The sequence below is a fragment of the Cucumis sativus genome, chromosome 2 (genome assembly GCF_000004075.3).
Source record: "Cucumis sativus cultivar 9930 chromosome 2, Cucumber_9930_V3, whole genome shotgun sequence".
Taxonomy (NCBI): Eukaryota; Viridiplantae; Streptophyta; class Magnoliopsida; order Cucurbitales; family Cucurbitaceae; genus Cucumis; species Cucumis sativus.
The window spans coordinates 3852783-3877447 of NC_026656.2; the positions used below are offsets into that span (position 1 = coordinate 3852783).

Consider the following 24665-nt stretch of genomic DNA (forward strand, 5'->3'; position numbering starts at 1 on the left):
AAAGAATACCCAAATAGATATTTTGAAGTAGTACATGAAGATTTGGAATTTAAATATTCATATTTGTATATATTTTTTGCACAAACAAATAAACTTTAACCGACCGACCACCCAATCATTACAATTAGATTTATAACACAATTTTGTTTTACACGCAATGAATATAAATTTATTTCGGAAAATAAAATAATAACGATAATAAAAAAATCTTTTGATTTTTATATTTATATATAGTTTCATTATGTGATGATTTTAAATATTTTCAGGTCAACAACTTTAATTTAAGGATTTGTAAACTATAGTTGCAAATTTAACAATTAAATTCAAATTAATTAAGTATATAACACTGTTTTAAAAGAATTACAAATATAGTTATCTATTGCAATTTTTTAAAAATGTTGTTATATTCTTAATTATTATTACTAAAATAGTCATCTATTGCAATTTTCCTTTAACTTACGATTTGTTGATATAAATTTTATTTTAATTTGGTCTTTAAAAATCAATCCATGACATAATTTTACTTTTTTTTTGTCTTTAAAATAATTATAATTAATTAAGTTTTTAAAGTATTGTAAAAAATAGCAAACCTCACAAAATACTTACAACATATAACAAATTTTTAGATTTTATTGATAACAGATATTGATAGACATTGTCTATCAAGACACTGATATCCATCGATGAATTTAATATAGACTCGGGGGCTCATAACATGTATAAACAAAACAAATTATTGCTTAATATTTGTATAGAGTTTAATGATAACTATGCTTATCAGTCTCCCTTCCAACCAGAGTTCAAGTTTTTGTTGCCTATATCATTCTATAATAACATAACTATAATAGTGACACTGATGTAAGTCTATTCATTTTTACGATGGATATAAAGATGTGCATTTAGTGATTTGAAGTTATTAAGATAAATTTTATTGGATTTAAAATGAGTTTGAAACACATTTTCAACCTCTCATCAACATCAAATCAGTTAAATGTACATTTTTAAACACATTTTTCATACTAGATTTTGGGTGAAGACCCTTTGTATCAAATAGTTTATTGTGATTTATTGCAGTGATATTATAATATATTGCTAAATAATTTTGTAGTTAAATCATTTTCGTTCATAAAAATGTTTTAAAACGTATTTTTCATAATAATAATAATATTTATAATAATACCAAATAGAGTTTTCAATTGCAAACAATAAATAGAGTTTCAGGAACCGTTGACAAGGCAAGCGAGAGAGACTGAGAAAGAAAAGCTTCACTTCGGGAGTCGTTGCACCGTCGTCTCAACCAAAACTTCAAAGGTACGTACCATTCTCCCTTCTTTCCCCAATACTTTTTTCCATTTCCCCTAGAATTTGGTTAATTCAAGAGATCGTAGCTTAGGAATTCTTGATCTGATCGGTTGTTTGACTCTTCTCGATTGCTGGTAATGTTTCGGGGAAAGGGTATGTGAAGAAAACGTTGAAAAAATATCCTATCGTTTACGGGTTATTCTGTTGCTTTCTATGGGATTTCTTGATAATTTGGGACGATTTGACGGTCGGAGTTGGGAGCTCGATTGCCGTTTGAGAAAAAGGCGGTGTTCTTATGAGAGATTCTTCCTCCCTCTTCTGAGTGATTTCGGTTGGAGGGTTTGTTTGAAAATTTGTTTGGATTTGGGGGGTTGATGTATGGTTTGGAATTTCGATGACTCTTTATTCAGACTATATTTTCTGCCTGTCAATTTTTTTTTTCTGGTTTGTACGAGGTGGGTAGGGTTTTTCTTTGAGGTGGTTTGCATGTGCAAAGGTGGTATTTCTGCATAAATTTTTGGTTTCATTGAAGTGGATTATGAAGGAAAATCTTGGAAGTTTTATTTTGATTTTCAATTTAGGATATTGGTCGGTTTAAGAGATTTTAATGGTTTTTGTAGCCTCTTACCACTTTCAATGATCAAAACAGGATGATCTACTCTCTCTCAACTGTTATCCTCTAGGTTTCTGAAATTTTCTTCTCTGATGTGTTGAGATTTTAATTGTATATTATTATTGAAAAAGAGTTTTTACTTGTATACTTTAATCTTCTTGCCAACAAGATTACAGCAATTGGAAACTTATTGCCTGTTGTATCGTCTGCCACCTTCCATTTCCATATTCTAGAATGCTGCATTTGTTATTTCGATGTTTTTCTTTACAGAACTTAAATATGAAACGTCACTTTTTTCTGTCTTCTCAAGAGTTGCGTGTTTCCAGGGATTCTATTTTGCATTTGTCTTGATATTGTTCAGTAGGAAAGATGAGTGACAACTTGATGGATAAAGTAAATGCCTTGGGCGAACGCCTAAAGATTAGTGGGACAGAGATGAGCCGAAAGATGAGTGCAGGTGTCAGCTCCATGAGTTTCAAAATGAAGGAACTCTTTCAAGGTCCAAACCAGGGCGATAAGCTTGCTGAGGATGCCACAGCAGAGACTCTGGAAGAGCCGGATTGGGCCCTGAATCTTGAAATATGTGACATGGTTAATTCTGAGAAAATCAACAGCATAGACTTGATTCGTGGGATTAAAAAACGTATAATGTTGAAAAATCCGAGGATCCAGTATTTGGCAATGGTGCTGCTTGAGACATGTGTTAAAAATTGTGAGAAGTCTTTCTCTGAGGTGGCAGCTGAGAGAGTTCTTGATGAGATGGTGAAGTTAATTGATGATCCACAGACTGTTGTCAATAATCGGAATAAGGCTTTAATGTTGATTGAAGCATGGGGAGAATCAACTAGTGAGCTTCGATATTTGCCTGTTTATGAAGAAACATACAAGGTATGCGCATATTTCTTTTATTTCTTGTTTTTGTTATTTATCATTTTTCTATTTGAGTAATGGTATCCATATATTTCTGTACCCTCTTTCTCTTCTAAATAAATGGGATCTGAGTATGAAAAAGATTTAGGGCTTTAGCATAATATCAGTGGATTAAGTTTAGAAGGACGCTCTTTGTTTTTTTTCCCCCTTTCTTTCCTCTTTCATCTACTGGTGTTTCCGTTTTCTAAGTTTATACATAGAATGATATACTATGCATGTAGTGACTTCTTAAATATTGTTTATAGGAAGTTCATGTCAAATTATAGTAACTTGGCAACAAACTATGTTTAATTCTTGGATAGATGTCTCAACACTATCCAAGAAACTTCAAAAAAAATCCAGCACATGCTCAGTCCTTCGAAGTGCTGCCTTTGTTTGAAAGATGAGGAGACCCTGTACCATTTATTTCTGCATTATATTTTTACTAGGAAAGCATGGAACACTTTGTTTAGAATCTTTAATTTGGAGGTTTGCCTTCCTAGTAAGATTGATAGATGGATGCTGGAAGGTTTCAATATCAGAGGTTATAGTCCAAAAGAAAGCATTTTGTGGAGTTGTGCTACTGTTCCCTTTTGTGGTGTATTTGGAAAGAGGAATAGTAGAATTTTTTAAGACAATTATAATTCTTTTGATTCTTTTTGGACTGTGTTGCAATGCACAACTTCTTGGTGGAGTACGAATTACACAAGCACTTTTGTAATTTCAGCCTTTCTATGATTTTCAACAATTGGAAGACCCTTATTCTTTAGTCTTTCTCGGAAAGGGCCCTCTTGTCCCTTACTTTTGTTCTATGAATATATCCGTTTCTTATCAAACAAAAAATGCTTGAATGGATGAAGTGCGGTAAAAGCTTATCTTGGTAAGAAAATCTTGATTTAATTAAAAGGGAAGTAGCTTCTTGGTGTGTTCTTTCAAAATGATTTTGTAACTACTCTCCTGCCGTGTATATATGTGTTGGAGTTTCTTTAAATGTATTAGTATTTTAGATTGAGTTGATTGGTGAGTTTTAGCCTTGGTATCAAGGTTGGATGAAGTATATGGGACACTAGTAAAGACTTCACACTTCAATATGTTCTTAACTAACAATACTGAAAGCTTGCAGACTGTATGTGAAGCAACAAAAATTAAACAATTGGAATAAGAAATGAGAAATGTATTGACACCATAAACCCTTTGTAATAATTCCGAATTATCACAGTCTCTAACCGTGTGCTCCATTTTGGAGTCCGAGTCCTAAAACAACATTATTTTGAACAGTGGACTGGTCGAACAACTTTATTCCAAAGGTCGGATTTTCGTTCCAAAAGGTCTTAAAGTGATCAATTATTTTATTTTATTTCTAATCTAGTTATACCCTTGGATGAATGGACATGCAACCACTTCTCTGAAGTGTTAGCAATACATGGTATTTGGTGTATATTTCTTCATCTCAATGGACTTGGAAGTGGTTTGACGGTCTGGAAATATGGGATGTACTTCGTACTTAAAGTTGTACGTGTGGAGTGGTTTGGCTGACTGCACAGATAGGAATATAAAGTTGTACATGTGGAAGCAGTACGAGAAGGATTACATATGGAAGGGAACCACTAATTATCCAGAAAATTTTCATAACAATTGATGTGTTCTTTTCCTTCTTCCCCAATATAAAGGTGAAACTACCTTCCTCTTTGATACCAAATACCAATTGATGTGGGATGGATCGACCAATTGTTTTAAAAGGGAGGAAGTTCTATCTATTCCTGTACATCACTTAGGACAAAGTCCAGGAGTGCACTTTCCAAATGTATTAGCATCCCTTTTGAGGCTTCCAATTTCTTTTGCAAAAGGAAACGAAGCTTTCCGGAGAACGTTGTTGAAATTTGAAAGCATCAATATCTCATTGTGTTGAAACACCCGCTTACATATTATTAATGAGACGGCTAGGTTCTAAAATATTGTTTTATATGAAAGTTGATATCATTCTCGAATTTTTAATACTCCTAGTATGGAGACACGATTTTCGCTAGTTTTGGACTTTTTCTCATTCATTTCATGCAAGAAAGTTTGGAGAGTAACAATTTGGGACTTTATTTTGCTAGTTTTCTTTTAGATGCTTTCCCTGTGGGTTGAGGAATAGAAGAGTGATTAACCATTACTTTTCTTCTGTTTGTATCTGTCAGAGTTTAAAATCAAGAGGCATTCGATTCCCTGGTCGGGACAATGAGAGTCTTGCACCCATTTTCACCCCTGCTCGCACAGTTCCAGTATCGGAGACAGAAGCCATTTATGCCGAAGATTTCCAACATGACATTCCCGTCCAAACCTTTACAGCTGAAGAAACAAAGGAAGCGTTTGACGTTGCAAGGAACTGCATTGAGCTTCTTTCCACAGTGTTATCCTCATCGCCCCCTCAGGATAATTCTGAGGTAATGCATCTCTTTCATAATGTTCGGATTTCTCTCCCTCTCTCTCTCAATATGTATGTGTTTTACTATTTTACAATATCATTTATTTTCTTATTTTTTGACAAGGAAACATTAGAATAAATTGATTAAAAAAGAACAGAATAAGAACAGCCTAAGGTAAAACCAGGCCTCCCCAACGTAGATTCTTTAAATCAATGTTTGAACTCAACAACCCACATTGAGAATCATCATGAAAACATGGTCGGAGAATATTCACTCTCTAGGTTCATTTTGCAAAAAAGAAAAGAAGAAAATTATTCAATGTTCTCGAGAGTTTGTTTTTATTTTTTATTGTTTTAAATCAACAACTTTCATTGGAAAAAAAAAAGAAAAGAAAAAAAAGAATACAAGGCGTACAAATAGCCCACAAAAAGTAACCCCTAAAGAAATGGTTTCCAACTGAGTAAGATTACCTAGAGAATAGTTACTGAAAAGCTTCGAAACTGAAGCCTAAAATGACACGTTAAACTTCAGTGACCAAACTAACTGGGATCACTATCCGTACCTCCGCACACTCTATTACTAGGAGTAGATATTATTCCTTAGTTCGCTAGGACCTTGGACTTGGACTTGGACTTGCTATTTTTGCTTTATGCTTAAATTTCCCATAAGATATCGTGTAGATGTTCAAGCTGATTATCTTTTCAATTTGACCATGAATGATAGAATGATACTACCTTGTTTGTCTCCCTCTGCAGGATGATCTGACTAGCACCCTTGTACTGCAATGTCGTCAGTCACAATTGACCATCCAACGAATTATCGAAACTGCTGGAGACAACGAGGCCCTACTTTTTGAGGCATTGAATGTGAATGACGAGGTTCAGAAAGTCCTTACCAAGTATCAAGAACTGAAGAAGCCTCCAACTGTTCAACGTGAACCAGAACCTGCCATGATACCGGTTGCTGTAGAACCTGACGAATCTCCCCGTCATGCCAAGGAAGACTCTCTGGTTAGAAAACCGGCTACTTCACGCGGCCGATCTCTCGGTGGAAGCAGTGATGACATGATGGATGATCTCGACGAGATGATATTTGGCAAGAAAGGTGGAAGTGGATCTGATCGGGGACACGATCCAAAGAAGCCTGATTCATCAAAAGACAAGGATCTGATTTCCTTTTGAGCTTGGTTTGAACAGATGATAATTCCACACCTATGTCAATCTAGAAAGATTTATTTGATGTTAAGAAAAACGGCTGTGTAACTCCTTCGTACATTAGATGTTTAGATGCATCTTGTAAACTTCTACATTAACTTCTGCACGTTTTTCAAGTTTCTGATGTTTGGATTTGGTTCCATATGATGGCGTGTGCGTATATATTATTATACACACCATGAGTTTTATCATTTATAAATAATACAAAGTTTGTTTTCTTTCCTTCACTTTTATCAAGGGTTTGTTTGGAAGTAGGTATTCCTTGAGTTTTTAATGGTAGATGTAAATGAAGTGTTATTGCAACATCCAAAAGAGGTTGACATTTTGTAGATGTTTCTATAGCCTGATAAACTCTTCATAAATAATTAAGATCTTACGTCCTCTTGATTGGAAACGATTAATACAAGAGTGATATTCAGACTATCGTAGATGCTATTCGACATATACATCTTAGTGGGTTGATTTAGCTTCATGTGTGTGGCTTGATGACCATCTTCTATGAATAGATTATGGTATTCATTCTTATTCCCTTTGTCTTTAACCTCTTTTGGTTTCACACATTGTACTAAAAAAAATCTAATCTACCAAGACTGAAAAAAAGGACAAATATCAAATTATACCTTTTTTAAAGTTACATCAACCTAAACTCTTAATTAATAATGGTATTCATTTAAAATATTAAACTTTATTCATTTAAAATATTAAACTTTATTGAATCAATTTAAAATTTAAATTAATAGATATATTAATTTAACCTTAAACTTTTGTAAATGTATAAATTTAAACTTCATTTTTTTACAAGTGTATCAAAATAAAACAAGATTGAATGATTTAAATTGATATGATCGTGTAAGTTTAAGTTTAAGGGAAACAGTTTGAAGAAGAAACCTTCACACAACACCACAGCATCATGAGAGGAAGAAACCTTCCATTTTCATCATCAATGTCTGCTCAGATCCAAAGATCCAATCGATCTCCTCTTCTCCTCTTCACACTCTCTCTTCTCGCTCTCTCCGTTCTCTTCATCCTTGTTTTCTTATCCCCTTCCAATCCCCATCCCAATCCCACTTCCTTCCACTCTCCAATTTCCTCTCTCAAACCCGAAACCTCCTTCGTCGTTTCACTCGAGCATTTTCTCACTCACAAGGTTCCTAAATCCCCTCCGCTACGTGATGATACCGCTCCTGTTGCCGGTGATGTTGAAGACGCCTCTAGGAAGCTCGATGAGGCACTTTCTGAGGCAGAAATGGAGCGGGTGATTCGAGATCCGTACTTTCCGTTGGGATCTCCAATTAGAGTTTATGTTTATGAAATGCCGTGGAAATTCACTTATGATTTGCTCTGGACGTTCAGGAATACCTATAGAGAGACCTCTAATCTCACCTCCAATGGCAGCCCCGTCCACCGCCTTATTGAACAGGTATTTAGTTATGAATTTTATGCTTACCTCACTTGTGGCTTCGGGAATTTACATTGTACTCGAGTGATTTTCAATATTACATTGTTGTGTAATTATCAATATTAATTGACAGAAAATGCCACTATTGATCTGAATACGAGATGCTCTAATATTCACTCGAAGTTTTGTTAATAGATTAGGACTGTTTAATCTAGTATATATAATATACTTAACGGGTGAACTTGTTTGAACCGCATTTTTTACATTGTTGAAAACGGTGTTTATAACATTATTCTACTTGATATGAATTATGGAGATTAAAAAATTTCAGAGAACATAAGACGATTCTACTGTTTGAAAGTGGATTATTTTTTTTGTAGCATATTCATGTTAGATACGTTTATCTCGTTTCTTGTTGATGTTATGAAGTGATGAGCCTTATGTAGAAGTCTATGGGTAGCTTCTTGCTTCATTGTGTATAGATGCAGTTTTAGTTTTCCATATACTTAAGTATTTATTTCAGAATTACAAGTTTCTATTTGTCGTAACTAAAATGCCAAAAATGGGTTTCTGTTGTAGCATTCTATTGATTACTGGCTGTGGGCCGACTTAATCGCTCCAGAGTCGGAGAGATTGCTGAAAGGTGTGGTGAGGGTTTATCGGCAGGAGGAAGCAGATCTCTTCTATATTCCCTTCTTCACAACTATCAGCTTCTTCTTGTTGGAGAAACAACAGTGCAAAGCACTTTACAGGGTGTGAGTGAGCTTCCAAGGTTTTCTTTTATTATATTTTCAGTTGTTATGCATGTCGTGCCTATATCATATTAGTCTTTTCTTTAAGGCGGAAGTGGATTTATTTAATTAATCAGAGGAGGGGGAAGAACTGCTCTAAAGCGAGCAATCTCTAGATGTGAGCAGGTGTCTGTCTTAAGGGAGGATGGAGTTGCCAAGCTGATTCCCATTAGTTGTATAGGATAGGAAGAGATTCTGTTGGCTATGAAACTAAATACTGTGGAAATCAATGGTTTCAATGACCAAGGTATTCAATAATAGTTCACCATGATCTGTATTCTGTGCATCGTCCCTAATACTTAGAAGAGAGCAGCCTAAAGGAAAGGATTTTTTTGGGATTTGGAATGGTTGTTGATTGGTTAGGGTGGCGCTATGTTGAGGTGAACTTTTGAGAATCCTATTGGTTGAGGAATAAGGAGTACCATGGATTCATTAAACCTATTAATTACTTGAATTTGCTTATCTCACTTGGCAATGAAAGTTTGACTTGGTCCAGTCATAGAGGTTAGCTGATCTGATCATCGCTCTAATAGATTGATTTCTTGTTCTTTTATTTTGAAGTCTCAGAACTTTAGGGTTCACTGAGACCAAAAAGTTTCAAAATAAAATTCAATGTTCAGTGCAATATGTTCTTTTTCCTGGAGCATAATTATGATTATTTTGGAATTTTATTTTTGTTCAAAATACAGTGCTTTTGTTTGTGCTCCATAAAGCATTGATTTACTTTTACATGTGGATCCAGGAGGCTCTGAAATGGGTGACAGATCAACCTGCATGGAAGCGATCTGAAGGCAGGGATCACATACTTCCAGTTCATCATCCATGGTCCTTTAAGACCGTTAGAAAATTTATGAAGAATGCCATTTGGTTACTACCAGATATGGACTCAACAGGAAACTGGTAGACATTAACATGATAGAACCTCTTAGAAGATATTGAATGTTCTTTTGAAGCTTGATTAAGTGACATGTACCCAATATCTTTAGGTACAAGCCTGGACAAGTCTTTCTGGAAAAGGACCTTATACTTCCCTATGTTCCAAATGTTGAATTATGTGACAGCAAATGCTTATCATATCAGCAATCAAAGAGAAGCATACTCCTCTTTTTCCGTGGTCGGCTCAAAAGAAATGCGGTAAGTTTTGGTAAATATCAGTGGAATTTTCTGCACTTCATACTTTTTCTTTATGCATTTGTTTAATGTATAGTAAGATGCATGAACTTTCTTTAGTGAGACACATGACGTTATGAGTTGATTTCTTAAACGGAACCAAAGACAACCATGTAAAATTTAAACTTTAGCTGGCGGTGGATGAGTGCTTTGGTAATAGACTAGAATCATAATTCATGCATAGCCCTTGATTGACTATTCTACTTACTCTTAGGGAGGAAAGATACGGGCAAAACTTGGTGGAGAGCTAAGTGGTGCAGATGATGTACTAATAGAAGAAGGAACGGCTGGAGAAGGAGGGAAAGCTGCAGCTCAGACTGGAATGCGCAAGTAATATTTAAGTTTTTATTTTAACCTCTTCTGCATTCTCTTTTGTTACCATTGCAGATTTCAGATTGTCCAACCTTTCTTCCATCTCCAGATCCATCTTTTGCTTAAGTCCTGCCGGCGACACTCCATCATCTGCCAGATTGTTTGATGCTATTGTCAGCGGCTGCATTCCTGTCATTGTTAGTGATGAATTGGAGCTTCCATTTGAAGGAATACTTGATTACAGGAAGGTAAATTGATGTATCTGTGTCACTTTCTTTTTAATATTTACCTTGAAGCCAGATTGGTAACGTATTTAATTTTCTGTTACATTAATAAATTTGAGACATTTCATTACATTAAAAATATAGCAACTGATATAATCTTTGGTTATACAAAATTGAAATTGATTTCATTGGTCAACCAAAATCGTATAAAAAAACTTCTTGAAAGCAGTAAAAGAAAAGAATTAATAAATTATTTCTCTATCCGGACTGCTTGGTCAATAGCATGATTTCATCTTACTGAATAAGTTGTGAAAGAAGTATGCGAGAATTGTGGAACGTTTCTCTCTGATGTCCTAGATCTCAAATGGCATTTTCCTCTTGCAGATTGCATTATTTGTTTCCTCAAGCGATGCTCTAAAATCAGGATGGCTTTTAACATATTTGAGGAGTTTTAGTGCTGCTGATATCAGAAGATTGCAACAAAATCTCGCCAAGGTGTGTAGCTCCTCCAAATTATAACTAATTCTAATAAATACCTTTATAGTGCTATTTCTTGCTTTATCAAAGTTTTTGGTTCGGATAACTTTCTATGCACTTCTTCTTGGGCATGCGGCTAAGCGAGGAGGATCACATATCATTCTAGTGCTTGGTGTTTTACATCTTGAATGATCTTTGTTCCTCAACTGAGATACACTAGTTGGTGTCGATAATCGATTAATATAGATTATGGCTATTTCTTTGTTGGGACCTTTTTGGAATTACAATTCAACCACATAAGTGTTTCTGAAACAGCAATGGATTAGTTTTAGCATCTTGTTATTTTTACCCCTCTTGGGTGAATTTCATGCTGACATTTGCAATCTTTATTATCTTTGTGCCCATTGGAAGAGTTTTCTTTCCTTGGTCAACTTCCTTAGCTTGGGATTAGGCTCTCCTCCCATCGTGAAACTAATTTCTTCTCTTCTTTCCTGGCATCTGTCAGTTATCAAGACATTTCATTTACTCCAGTCCAGCTCAACCCATGGGCCCGGAAGACTTGGCTTGGAAAATGGTTAGCTTCTCATCCTCTATCTCTACTTGTCCTGGTCTTGTGGCAAATATCTAATTGCAGTCGAAGAGCATGTTCCTATTTTTACATATTTAAAATCACTTCAAAACATGCCTTCATAGTAATTTTGAAAATCAAATTTAAAGTGATTTTGAATGATCAAAGATTTGTTTTAGATAATCTTTGGATTAAATTTGAATAAGACGAAAGTGATTTTAATTATTTAAAAATCATTATGTTCATCCAAAATCAAATAGTACAATATAACAAACTCTTTTGCCATGCTATTGAAATCCAACCACTAGCACATGTGGGTGTTCCTTTTTCTTCTCCAAAGAAATTAAGGGATGATGTTTGGGGCAAGAAGTTGATTATTATAATCTTCGATCATTGTAGTTTGGTTATAATAATTTGTGCTTAGAGTATAAATTATTTTAGTTTGAGTTATTTTTTAGTTGTAAATTATTTTAGTTTGAGAAGAAAACAGTAAACATTTAGCCGTAGGATAGAAAATACTGTAGTAAAGTGTAAATACTATAATAAATAGGGGGTTTTGAAATAGTGTTGACGGTAGTTAATTGAGGGTTACAAATCAATGTTTAGTTGCAAGGGGTGGTTCTGAGAATGAAGGGAGTTCGGTGGCTTGGTTACAGTTAGCAAATCTTTGAGGTGAAGTAAATGAATGTAAGCGTAATCAAGGCTTAAAATATCCTTTGATATATTAAATTGGGGATTTTCATTGATATTGATATTACGTTTGATTGAATATATTCGTACAGTAATTGAAATATAAATATGAATATCGACATCAATATTTTAACCGTCGATTTTGATTTGTTGCGGTGAAGATCGGTGGCAAGTTGGTGAATATAAAGCTTCATACAAGGAGGTCCCAACGTGTAGTAAAAGAATCTAGAAGTGTATGCAGTTGTGATTGTAGGCGTTCCAATTTTACTAACTCTCCTCCTTCTTCATTATAATCTTTTCCTTTTCAACTCATCGCTAAAAGGCTTCAATTGGAAGAAAAAGTCATCCAGAGGGTTAGATTTCTTCAATGCTAGAGTTGCATAGGGAGAGGAGATTGTCTTTTCCTTTCTACTCTTTCACCTTTATTTGTTTTGTTGTGGGGATTTGTAGTGGATGATCTATATTTTTAATTCTTCTTTATCAATTTTCACTTATAGAATTTCTAAAACTTCGAAATTGTTTAGTTAAAAAAAAAAATTTATTAGATATCTTTTTTAAGTTCTATAAAAAACTTATTAAATACTTCCAAAAGTTAACCATAATTTCAAAGTTTAGAGATTAGATTCTGTAATTTACATTTTTTTTTTCATGATATACTTCAAACTATCACTTGTGTTTCCATGGGGATTTTATACCTTTAGAAAGTATGGTTAATGTAGAATTTTATACCCTTAAGCTATGGATTTGGTATTTTCATTTTAACCATTCTTGTGGACTTTTTGTAGTAAATTTACAGATACAATTTGCTAAACATCTACATAGAAGGAAAAAGGGAAAGACATAGAAGAACCCAAACTTACTCCTTTCAACATTCCTTTTCTTCTCACAACTCAAACCATCAAGCTTACGTATGCTTTTAGATGTGTCCAATGAAGCGATGAAAAGTATAAGGTCTAAGGTTTATATTGAAAAATTCTTGGGATTCAAGACTATAATGTTTTTCAAAGGTTGAAAATATAGAAATTCAACCCCATGATTCTATAGTATTTATTCATAACAGCTAAAGTAAACTTGGACTTGACTTAATATTAACATAACCTCCAGTCTCTAATAGTCAAGATTCAATCACCATAATTTAAAAGCCACTTGCATCTTCAAAACAACCTAAGTCAAAACAAAATTTTGGAAGTACCATAACTAAAATAATACCTTAAATTTGTAAAAAAATTAAATAGAATAACAAGTGAATTTCTCAAAAATAACTTCTTAGAGCTTAGAAGCTTGTTTCCACGTATGGTAGGATGCTATACTTGAAAAAGTTATACATATATTTTTTTTATATATATGTAATGCTTTGAATTTAGGAGGGGAACATGAATAAACTGATATCGCATTTGAAGGAGAGAGATCTTAAAGACATAAAAGTAAAATTAAGAAATGCTTAAACAAATTAAAAGTTATTACTTATATCAACAAAGTGCACCTTTTTTTTCAAAATCAACATACTTAGCTTGAAATAATTCTATTCAAAGATCCAAATTTAATCTACAATATAATATAGTTCATCTAAAGAAGGGCACATAACATTGACATAGGAGAATTACATTGTGTATTAATTTTTATTATTTTATTAAAATTGATTTGAACTCATAATTATTTTATGTTATTTTCTTTAAAATTTAGATAGAACCAAACTAGAACTATGTTTACCTAGCACTTTTCTTTTTCTATTTTGCCAAATTATGATTTATGATTGAGTAATTGAATTTAAGGATTTAGTTTTCCTCATTTTCTTTAAATGCAAAATTGTTATTTGTTTTTAATAGTAATAATTCAACTTATATTAAGAAGTTGGGTTATTACATTATATGTCAAATATATTTGATCATGCCTAATGTAGTCCTAAGAGGAAACAAAAGACTTACCAAAACTAAAATGGAAAGAAGGAAAAATGAAAAGTAGCCAACCTCATATACAAAAGAGAGGAAGCCATGGGAAGAGAAGAGGGGCAAAAACAATCCACAATCCACAGTCCAACAAACGAAAGAGGATAACATCACACCACTGAGTGCACAGACTTAATAATATGTGAATATATATGGGCATTGGGTGGTCATAGGGGACAATTAAACAACACAAACAAACTCATAAAATGTTTATCATCATCAATACATCTAAGGGATTGTTTGTACTGGCACAGGCCTCTCATTTGATAAGCGTTTTGACGATTGATTTGACATTGAGCTTCTTGAGGTCGGTATATGACTGTCCACAGCCGACGAACATTACCGGTGCTCCAGATATGTAGACCATAGACAATGCTGCTCCAACCTGCAAGTAACCTCAACTTGTTATATTGATTGATAAATGGTTGATTATGATTCCCCTTGTTAGCTAGGAATGTTCCTCAATTTATTTACCTTGTCGTCGATGGTGTCGAACTTTGTGAGCAAGATACCATCAATCAGTCTGGGTTCGGGTGAAGTTGATAGGTCAGCTAGTTTCTGCAATGACAAGGATCAGAGAGTAAAGACAAGAGGTAGTTGAATAGGTAAGATGACAAAAAATGCAACGTATATAGAAACAAAACCTGATTGAACTTCGAAAGTTGATCGACAGCATCATTCCCAACGAGGGCCTCCCCAACGAACAAGACAAGATCCGGACTGTTAAGGTTGATAAGCTTTGAGAGAGCTCTCATGAGTGGTTCATTATCCTGAGAGTTGCAACATGTTTTGGTATGAATGAATATTCAAAGACTTCATACAACAAATGTGAATACGAAGATCGTCTACAACCTTGCCAATTAACAACTGGCACATGCTCACACAAATTTGCATCCAATATTTAGAAAACTAACAACAATTTTAGGATACAATCACTTCAATTTTGGTTAATAAGAAAAGTAACAAACCTGCATTCTCCCAGCTGTATCAACAAGAACTACATCTGATCCGTTGCGGGATGCCTCTTGGATTGCTTCTTTAGCTACAACCGCAGGATCTTTCTCATAACCCTTCTCAAATATAGGGATCTGAAAGTGATCAAGGATAAATATAGGGACCGAATGAGTCTTGATAAACAAAATCATGAAAATTGAAATTGGAATATCAATGTGAAATCATATACCTGAAGTCTACGAGCATGAGTTCTAAGCTGTTCCACTGCTCCAGATCTAAATGTATCACAAGCAGCCATCATGACGCTAACTTTATGCTGCAGAAGCCAATAGGCCACCTGTATATAAAAGTTAAAGCATTAAACTCTCGAATCAAAAGCCATATCAAAACACGTGGAACAAACTTCTGCAGGAATGAGGAGGCCTGACCTTTGCAAGATTAGTTGATTTTCCAACTCCATTGACTCCAACGAACACTACCACATAAGGCTTCTTTTGTTCTTTTGCAGCATGCACGTCCCTCAGAATGTCGATGGAGCGTCTTGGAGTCAATATACGGACTAGGGCTTCTTCCATTGCAGCCTGTAATGAGAAATTAAAGCAAGGTTCTTGGTCACTTACAAAATTCAATAAGAAATGAAGTAGGTGAGAATACATATTGGACACGGGCTACTCAAAGATGTACCTGGACTGTTGAAGAAATCCTAGTGAAAGAAGCTAGCTTCTTTCCCTCGAGACTAGCTGCTACTGATTCACAAAGTTTCTCAGCTATCTCCTCAGCCTAAAATCCAACCAGGAAATATCTTGTTAAGTTGCAGCCAAAAGTTACAAACAAGAGATGATAAGATAAATATGGAGAGAAAACATACCACATTCTTTGTCATAAGCCTGTCCTTGAGAGCTTTCAGAGCTGGTTCTAGGTCTGCCTTGTCCAAACTTGCCTTGCCTGAGATACTGGAAACATGAAAGTACCCAAAAAAAATTTTTAAAAAGGAAAACAAAATGAGAAAAGATTGATAATCTCACATTAAATTTAACATATCAAAGTAATAAAAAAATAAGTCATGTCATAAAGAACAAGGTGGAATTTCTGGATGTCATTTTATGATAGCTCTCCTCAGTTTCTCTTGCTTTATAGAGAACACAAATAATAAGATAGTCTCCAGACTCCACTTTCATTTCTAAACTTCTATATATATAACACACACAGAGAGAAACATAGGTTCGTCTTAGTATCAAAAGTCCAAAAGAGTACACATAGAATATAATTTGTTTTTGTTACTAAATGGCAGTCCTAAAGGCCTGTTAGTGCATTCAAAATGTAAGTCAAACTCATCTACACAACCTGATGCAACCATCCAGTTAAAACATACAAAATGGCCAAATAACAAATGCAATATAAATTTAATAATTTCACGCTTTGAACATTAACAACGATGAAAAAAAATTGAAATATGGGGGAAAAGTAATTAGAAATATAAACGGTGGACAAAAAAATGTCAGATTGTGAATCAGAGAATTCAAAGGTCTGATAAACATTAATTGACCAACTGCAAATAAAGGTCAAGGAACTAAAGTGTGTAAGTTGACCATAATGCAAAACCTTTTTTTTACATTGCTGTAAACTGGTCAGAAAGATGAGGCTATGAATGAAAAACATGCATGAAATAAAAAGGTTTACCTTTGGAACATAGACGAAAACCACCCTTTCTTCTTAGCATCGGGCTTGCTACCCTTGTCACCTTCCTCATCTTCTTCATCCTCACTGTCACTACTAAAGACCTCTTCTTTGTCCATCATACTTTGGCCCTGATCTGCTGCCAAAACATCGATGTTGTTATCCCCATTCTCACCCACAGGATCTGTGAAGTCTAATTTTGCCTCAGTGGGTTTCTCATCCCAAACTCTATTCTTCTTTGTTACCTTTTTCTTTGGCTCTTCCTTGGAGCCCTTGTTAGCAACAGGATCAGTTTTCTTTCCACCTTTAGACCTAAGCTTCTGAAGTTTATTTACATCAAAAGCCCCAACATTGGAACTTGTATTTTCTTTTCCATTAACAACAGCAGTCAGTTTAGATTCTATAACATGGTTACCATTAGAGTAACCATTCTCCAACTTATGTCCTTTTGTACGCTCAGCATCACCATCATCTGCCAAACCACTGTTGCTTTTCTTGTTTTCTCCGAATCCAGTCTTCTGATCCTGCCCTTGCTTCCTGGCATTGTTCAAAGGCTTTCCCACCTGCTTTGTTTTTTTCAACTCATTAGTACGAGCCTCAGCTTCCATTCTAAGTTGCCTAAAAGTTTCATCAAAATCATCATAGACCATCCGCTTTGGGTCATATATCTCAGAAAACCCCTGTTTCACCATTGCAAGCAAATCGTCCACATACAATAAATGAAGAATCCTTTGATACACCGCAACAAATACAAGGCCAAGCTCATTGTGGAAGGTCCACTTGAGGGTGTAAGCAGCACCTGGAGCATCATAATTATAAGATGCTGCACCTGATCGTTCCTCTAAAAGACAGGATCTGATTAAAGTGTCAATAGGAGAGCCTCTAAGTGCATTTCCAAGCTCCTTACAAGTCCATAAGATCAAACCCCCCCTAGTGAATATCAGCAACTGCTCTAACATCTTGATCTATTTAAAACACCCTGCAAATAAGTACATTTATTTAATAATTGGTGGAAATTTCTTCAGTTGGTATTGCATGATTCTAATCACAACATATAATCACAATGGATTTTGGAAAATTAATGGATTCAGAAGTTAACTGTAGTTCATCCAATAAATCACTGTTTGCTTGTCACAAAATAAAAGACAATGAAGTACAACATTACTCACAGGGAATAATTTCTATTTTCTAGGAAACAAGAAACTTTAATCATAACAAACCAATGACAACCTAAAGACAAAAGGACAATAAATCTTTCCAACCAAATTAATCTTCTCCCTGAATAATGACAACTGGCTCTTCTCCCCGAGGATAGAAAGTATGTAACTTGCGCGAAGCAACCTCTCTTGTTCCTGACTCTGCAATCCTAATGAAACCATATCCATATTGAGTTTACTCTTAAAACCTTTGAGTTATGTGGAATGGTAACAAGGCAGTCTAGAGTGTCAACCAACCAAATAACCTACGAGTTCATAGGAGAAATTTTTAGTAGAATTACTTCCTTTCTCCCCCCCTTTTACGAAAATTTAAAGAAAATATTTTTTCCTTGAAGCTTCAGTCGCGAACTAAACACAAACTCAATGCTACAAATTTTCAAGACTTCCAGAAAGCGATCTTGGTTGAGGCAACTGAAGCATAAAAGCACAAACAAGAGGAAAAACTTCACCCAAATCATTCTCATTGCAAAGTTATAGGGTGCCGAACGTCAAATCCTCAAATCCCTATGCAAACCAAATGAATTATCTGAAATCATATTGATTTCAACTACATAAAAACAAAAATACAATCGCAAGGACAAAAACAACCAGAATCTAAACACATCTTTAAAAACGGGAGGAAATGAAACAAAACAACAGAAAATAATTAAGAAAAAACTCTGACCAAATCATAATTCTCAAAAGAAACAAAACACCCAAATCATAAATCATTTCGATTCCACCAAACAAACAAATACACCCATCAAATCCATAAAGACATCATCATAAAGAAACAAAATTTCCAAAACAAATCAAACAAATTCCACTAAGTATAATTACAGAGACACAATTTCAATCTAGGGCATGGATCAAATGAGATTGAACATAGATCGTAATAATTCCAATCCAAAAGTGAAAATAGAGGAAATGGATCAATCGGAGAAAACGATGAAGAGAAGGAACAAACCTGTAAAAGCTACCTTTGTCGAAAATCTAAACCAAGAAGCGAACTACAGAAGAAAAAAATTAAATTAAAAAGGAAAAAAAAAAATCTAAAGGAGAATTTTATAAGGAAGAAGAAGAATTCCTACAAGAAAAAAGAAAGAAGAAGGGAATGGAAGTCCAAGTTTGTCTCCGCGTTTTATTTTATTTGAGGCTTAAATCTTCAAATTAAAAATGACCGCACGCCAGCTCAGCCAAGCCATCTAGCCGACGGCGCATACGCTAACAGTAACGGAAACGAAGTTTTCCAATTTAACTTAAATTATCATTTAGTCTTTGCATGGTTTGAATTTTTTTTAAAAAAAATATGTACTTTTCTTTTTCTTTTTCTTTTTAATTCTTTTTTTTTGGCTAAATGATACAAAATACCCCTTAACTTTATATATATGTTCTTTTTTGTTAAAATCTCGTTATTATGTATGAAAAATACTCTTAAACTTTTAAAATATTATAAACGTTTTTTATAACGAGGTATTAACAGTTTTTGTTCATATTTTAACGCTGATAATTTTATACATAATATCCTTATAATAGGGGTAATTTTGAATTTTTACGATGGAAATTTGGGCCAAGAAAAACATTGGGTCAAAATCAAGCCCATTAAGTGACTATTGTCACACCCTCTTCCAGAGCCCTTTCTCTCTTTGGCCTCAAAAGAGGGTGCGAGAGCTAGCAAACAGTGTCATACTTTGACAACACTTACCAATCAACTGCAATAACTAACATAGCGGCCTCATAACCAACAATGCAAACTAAACAAAATCCATTACAAGCTAAATGCCTATAATTACACTAATTCTATTATAGATACAAAGTGGAAAACATAAACCATACTATCTAGACCCATAATTTTCAAACTTATGTCAAATGCATATACACACTAACTATAAGGAGAATAATCTCAGTTCACCAACCACAACTCTAGGGCAAGCTTGGCACAATGACCACTACATTGTCCTTTGACATAAACTCTCAATATAGTAGGCAATATGGAACATAAGTGCACAATTTACACAATAGAGAGGAGATTTGAACCTGTGACATTAAAAGGATTAAAAGTTACTATATATATCAATAAACTGCACCTTCCTTTTTGGTGGCTCGATTGTAGAAAAGTGTTAGGGATTTGAATTTTGAATCATAAGCCTTTAATACAAATAAGGACGGTGTTGTTGCTAGGTTGCAAGGGAATATCGGGATCTCAGACATTGTCTTTAAGTACATACATGTTCCAATTGAGTTGAGTTTAAGTTGGCATTTTTGAAATCTCTACTTGAAATCATACTTAAATATAGTAAACAAATTAGATACTATTAGGGACTCTTTTTAACACGAGATTTAAATTTCTTGCTTATCTATTTATTTAATAATTTAAATGTAAAATTTCATCATATAACTCGATAACCAATTTTGATAATAATTAGCTTGGAAAATACTATATTTAAGATTTATTGAAAATATAATAACTAAAAACGAACCATGAAAGTACATCGGCTAAAATTGTCTCAATTTTTACTCGATTCACTAAATTGCAAAAGATTCTAGAGTGTGGGTTTTTTTTAACTCTCATATAAGATTAACGTTGAAACAATTGCATATATAATAATTAGATTTAAAGGATTAGCATGTACACTGACATTTTAAAAAAAATTGTAACTATAGCAAAATCTGATTATCACGGATAGATTTCACTATATTTATAATGGTTTTTAAAAATGTTGTTATATACTTTATTATTATCCATAAATTTACTCCCTATTATAATTACTCATTAATATTTGACACTATCTTAACTATTTAATATAAATTATTATTGTTAATTTAATTGTTTTTAGTAGCTAATTAAACAATTTAATTATGTTCAATGAATGTTTAATTCATTACCTTTTATTTATATGGGTTAAACAATAAATTAATATAACATTATTTTAAATAAAACTACACATTAATGTAACAATATAATAAATAAGTTTAAATCTTATTTTGGTACCTAAATTTTATAGCATGTTCTATTTTGGTCCATACCTTTTATTTTAGTCCAATCTAAGCTTATTTAATATAAAATTTTAATGAAATAATGAAACGATTTCTATATTTAGATGATTAAATTCTAAATTTATCATATTAATTAAATTTATAGATAACCAATAAATTTGGTTAATTTATTTCATAAATCTTTTATGCCAACATATAAATATAATCAACACATAATCAAATAAACCCAAAAACTATGTTTGTTATTTTTCTCTCCAAAACTCTACTCTCCAACGTCTCTTCCCTGACTCGGCAGCTCCCTCATCTTTAATTTTATTTTTTTTAGATTACAACTTTGCATAATCCTAATGTTAGGGACTAAAGTAAGCTTTTTTTTTATTATTATTATTAAAAGGTGTAAAGACTAAAATAAATTTTATGTTTAAAGACCAAAATAGAACGAGATGAAAAGTTTTAGAGACAAAATATGATTTAAACCTAATAAATGATACTGTATGGGCTACATTAATTGGTCTCACACATAATTGATAAATGATTATTTATCCACTTTAATTAATCAAAATATTTAAAAGAAAAATATTTAAAATTCATTCATTCAAATTACAAACATTTAATATCTAAACTCGAAAAATATAACAAGTAATTAGTAATATCAGATGTTATTAAAGGGTCGATGTTATCAACTTTTTTATAATTTAGAAAATGTATGAACTCTACTATCATAGAAAAAAAGAAATATATTGAAAGCATCCTTTAAAACATTATTTATATCAAACATTTTAAAGTAGACAATAAAAGAAAATATTGTACTCATTTAACTTATTTGTGGGTTAAATATAACGTGAAGTTGTTAGAAAGTAGTATTGATGATAAAAGTTAGAACAAATATTGTACACAATTTTATTCCTATGCCGCTTTTTAAACAATTCGCAACCATAGTCCTGAGATGAAGAAATCGAAATTTCAGACATTCTTTCATTAATTCCCATCACAATAATTACCTACCACTAACTACGACTTTAGGTATGAACTATTTGTAATGACTTTCTAAGTACTTAAAAATTTCTTGTCAAACATTTTTAAGCACTTAGAAAGTCATTCAACATGAATGGTCACCATTTTCTCGCTTGAATTATGAAAAAAATAAAAATAATGGGATTTCAAGGAATCAGAGTTTTTGCACCTATGCAGACTATGCAAATGAAGGATCCTCAATGATTTTTTCAATTAGAGAGGACTTCATGCTCTTAAAGCCACTTGATCTTGCCATGAGATCTTCCTTTTTCCTGCTCTGTTTGATCCATTATCATCATTCCTACACATTGATGATAACACCAACTCGCTGTTCTTTGCATCGTGTTCGCTTCTTGGGAAGATATTCTTCGGCTCGTCCTCCAGTCTCACTGGTTTGAAACCAGCTTGCAGTTCTTCTTCCTCCCTCTGAAGCAAGAAACAGATGTTAAAGGACTGAGAGTTGCATTTGAATGTAATCGGAAAAGTTGAAACGTTTCTAACTAAAAGAAGCTGAAATTGAAGTCATGGTAGGTACCGAAATCTGGTTAAGGTCGAAAACCGGGGTCATGTTCCTGTTGGCAGCAGCTTCATGTGCTCTGTATACTCTCTCTTTCTGGTCAAAAGTAGGAAAAGAACTGTTCACAATGACTTCCTTCTTGCTGCACGTATTTGACTTCTGGTTTAGGTCGAAAAACGACTGAGATTTTCGAGAAGAGGCTTCAACCCCATTGTAGATTCCTCCCCTTTGGTTTACGTCATGAGCTTGAGCAAGCGGCTTCAAAGAAGCTTCTCTTTTCCGTGAACTCTTTTCTTTCTTAACGGTGGGAGGTTTGAGTTCAAGGTTCCGTGGCCGCTTGAAACCAACCTTTGGCTGGATGTTTGCAGGCTGCTTCTTCAACAATTCATATCTATGCCTCAGGAATCTAAAGGAGTGGAGAAATAAACAGGACTCAGTTAACAACATTAGCAAATTCCTGATAGAAACCCACAGATAGAGGGAAAGGAGAATAGTGATGCTAGACTATACCGAACTTCATCCAAAAGGGTTTCCTTTTTCCGCTTCGCAATCAGTAGTTTTTTCTTCATGGCTTCTGTTTCCTGAGATGAAAATGCTTCAACTGGTCAAGTTCTACGTAAAATATTTTCACAAGCTATACCCTCATTATCTCTGCAGTACATTAGAAGTAAAACTGAGCAGGAATTCCATCCATCAACCATATGGTAAAAAAAATTGAAACCTTAAAACATACAGGGCACCCCCACCCCTCAAAGATTGTACTTTCATTATTCGTGAGTGATAAGATCATGTTCAAACCAATGTAATGGGTATCCAAGTTGAGCTAAGCTAGGTATATAAATTCAAATATATCACTCCTAAACAAATACAAAAAGCAACGTAAATTGAATACTTACACTTTGACTAATCTCACTCAACATTGAAACTAACAACTAACTCTATTACAGAAAATCAATAATATCAAGTCATATTTACTTCAAACTTGAACACAATTACAGGAGACACATTATCTCATTTAATTAAACGCCCTGATTTATTGCATGTTTAGATTACCTTTCTAAGGGCTTAAAGGCATTTTAAGTACCACTTCTACACTAAGGGAAAAACGGAACACATGGGGTCGAAAGTTTAAAACTTATGATCTCTTAGCCAATGGAACTGTCTAAACCCCTTGAGGTATCCTCGATTAAGCCAACAACATATAAAAGAGATTGAACCCCATAAGCTTAATTTTCTTTTAGCATTTAAAAACACCAAAAATTAACACAAACATCAAAAGCAATATTTCAACAGTTCAAAATTTTCTCAGCAACCAAATACAGTCTCAAAGCCTTCTCAGGCCAAGATCTTCATCTTTTCTAGTATCAAGGACAAAACAAGTACAGTCTCAAAACTCAGCAACCAATCAACAAATAACCAATCTCGAAAAATAAACAACAATAATCGAAGAACAAGCACATCGATAAAAGAGATTAAAACAGGGAGAAAAATCCAAAAACGAAAATATTACGTTATGCAACTCCTCGTAATCCTGCAAGAGACTTTGATGTTTGATCCCAACCATCGAACTCTCAAACAGAGCACACGCCATTGAATTCGCAGCCACCCCTTTTCGAGCTTTCTTCATTCGATTAAAAGAGAAAAATCGAAACGATGGTCGAAAAAAGAGATGACCCAGAAAAGAGAATGAGGAGAAGAAGGAGAAACAATGGCGGAAAAGGAAAAAAAAAGGGGGGGCGAAAAGAATGAAGGGTTTTGGTTAAATCTTAACCTAGAAGAGAACTAAGAAGGGAAGGGAGAAAAAACCCAAATCGGAGGGTGATTCAGGGAAGTTGAGAGAGAGAGAAAGAAGAGAAATTTAGGCAGTTTTTCTCTGATTGAATTAGGAATTTGTTGGAGAGAAGAATTTTTGGTTTGGTCCAACTGGGCCATTGATGAGATATAGAAAGAGGATTCCATTGATGTGTGGATGGTGAAAAATCTTGAGAACAAAAATTCAGTGAATTGTGTGAGTGATGTGTATAACTTTTTTTCTTTATTATTAATTGTTTGTTTTTTTGGAAAGAGAAAAGGGAATGAATTTCTGTTTGTGTTGAACTGTTTTAATGGGGTTTGCAGATGATGTTTGTGGATAGTGCTTCTTTGCCTTTAAAGCCTTTCCTTCTTTTTTCCTCTATTAAATCAATCAATCCATAAAGATTCTCTCTCTCTATCTCTCTCTCTCTCTCACACACACACACATATATGGGTTCGGTTTGGTTTATAGAAAAGTTTTAACTTTTTTATC

At 33.8% G+C, this 24665-nt stretch overlaps 4 protein-coding genes across 6 annotated transcripts; 2 read left to right on the forward strand and 2 right to left on the reverse strand.

Annotated features, from left to right (window-relative positions):
• Positions 1-1188: 1188 nt before the first annotated feature.
• Positions 1189-6673, forward strand: LOC101217994 (TOM1-like protein 1). The gene is made up of 4 exons (XM_004144676.3): positions 1189-1311; positions 2242-2803; positions 5005-5250; positions 5988-6673. The coding sequence occupies exons 2-4, from the start codon at positions 2285-2287 to the stop codon at positions 6411-6413; spliced, it is 1191 nt and encodes a 396-aa protein (XP_004144724.1). The 5' UTR covers positions 1189-1311; positions 2242-2284; the 3' UTR covers positions 6414-6673.
• A 625-nt stretch (positions 6674-7298) lies between these two features.
• Positions 7299-12623, forward strand: LOC101218233 (probable arabinosyltransferase ARAD1). 2 transcript variants are annotated; one of them, XM_031881543.1, is made up of 9 exons: positions 7299-7866; positions 8425-8598; positions 9379-9536; positions 9623-9770; positions 10021-10136; positions 10228-10366; positions 10727-10837; positions 11325-11393; positions 11994-12210. In XM_031881543.1, the coding sequence occupies exons 1-9, from the start codon at positions 7357-7359 to the stop codon at positions 12045-12047; spliced, it is 1479 nt and encodes a 492-aa protein (XP_031737403.1). In that variant the 5' UTR covers positions 7299-7356; the 3' UTR covers positions 12048-12210. The 2 variants fall into 2 exon arrangements, with proteins under 2 accessions (XP_031737403.1, XP_004144725.1); XM_004144677.3 differs by lacking the exon at positions 11994-12210 and adding an exon at positions 12239-12623 and having other exon boundaries at positions 7300-7866.
• A 1392-nt stretch (positions 12624-14015) lies between these two features.
• Positions 14016-19006, reverse strand: LOC101217753 (signal recognition particle receptor subunit alpha homolog). Its single transcript, XM_004144675.3, has 10 exons — positions 18818-19006; positions 16658-17633; positions 15846-15930; positions 15662-15757; positions 15406-15558; positions 15207-15314; positions 14992-15111; positions 14668-14793; positions 14498-14581; positions 14016-14408 (listed from the first exon to the last, which is right to left on the reverse strand). Exons 2-10 carry the CDS (start codon positions 17611-17613, stop codon positions 14283-14285), a joined length of 1854 nt encoding a protein of 617 aa, XP_004144723.1. The 5' UTR covers positions 17614-17633; positions 18818-19006; the 3' UTR covers positions 14016-14282.
• A 2678-nt stretch (positions 19007-21684) lies between these two features.
• Positions 21685-24487, reverse strand: LOC101218708. Of its 2 annotated transcripts, none has more exons than XM_004144679.3 (4): positions 23889-24487; positions 22889-22959; positions 22397-22784; positions 21685-22287 (listed from the first exon to the last, which is right to left on the reverse strand). In XM_004144679.3, exons 1-4 carry the CDS (start codon positions 24003-24005, stop codon positions 22087-22089), a joined length of 777 nt encoding a protein of 258 aa, XP_004144727.2. In that variant the 5' UTR covers positions 24006-24487; the 3' UTR covers positions 21685-22086. The 2 variants fall into 2 exon arrangements, with proteins under 2 accessions (XP_004144727.2, XP_031736367.1); XM_031880507.1 differs by having other exon boundaries at positions 22889-23029; positions 23889-24486.
• Between the last annotated feature and the right edge of the window lie 178 nt (positions 24488-24665).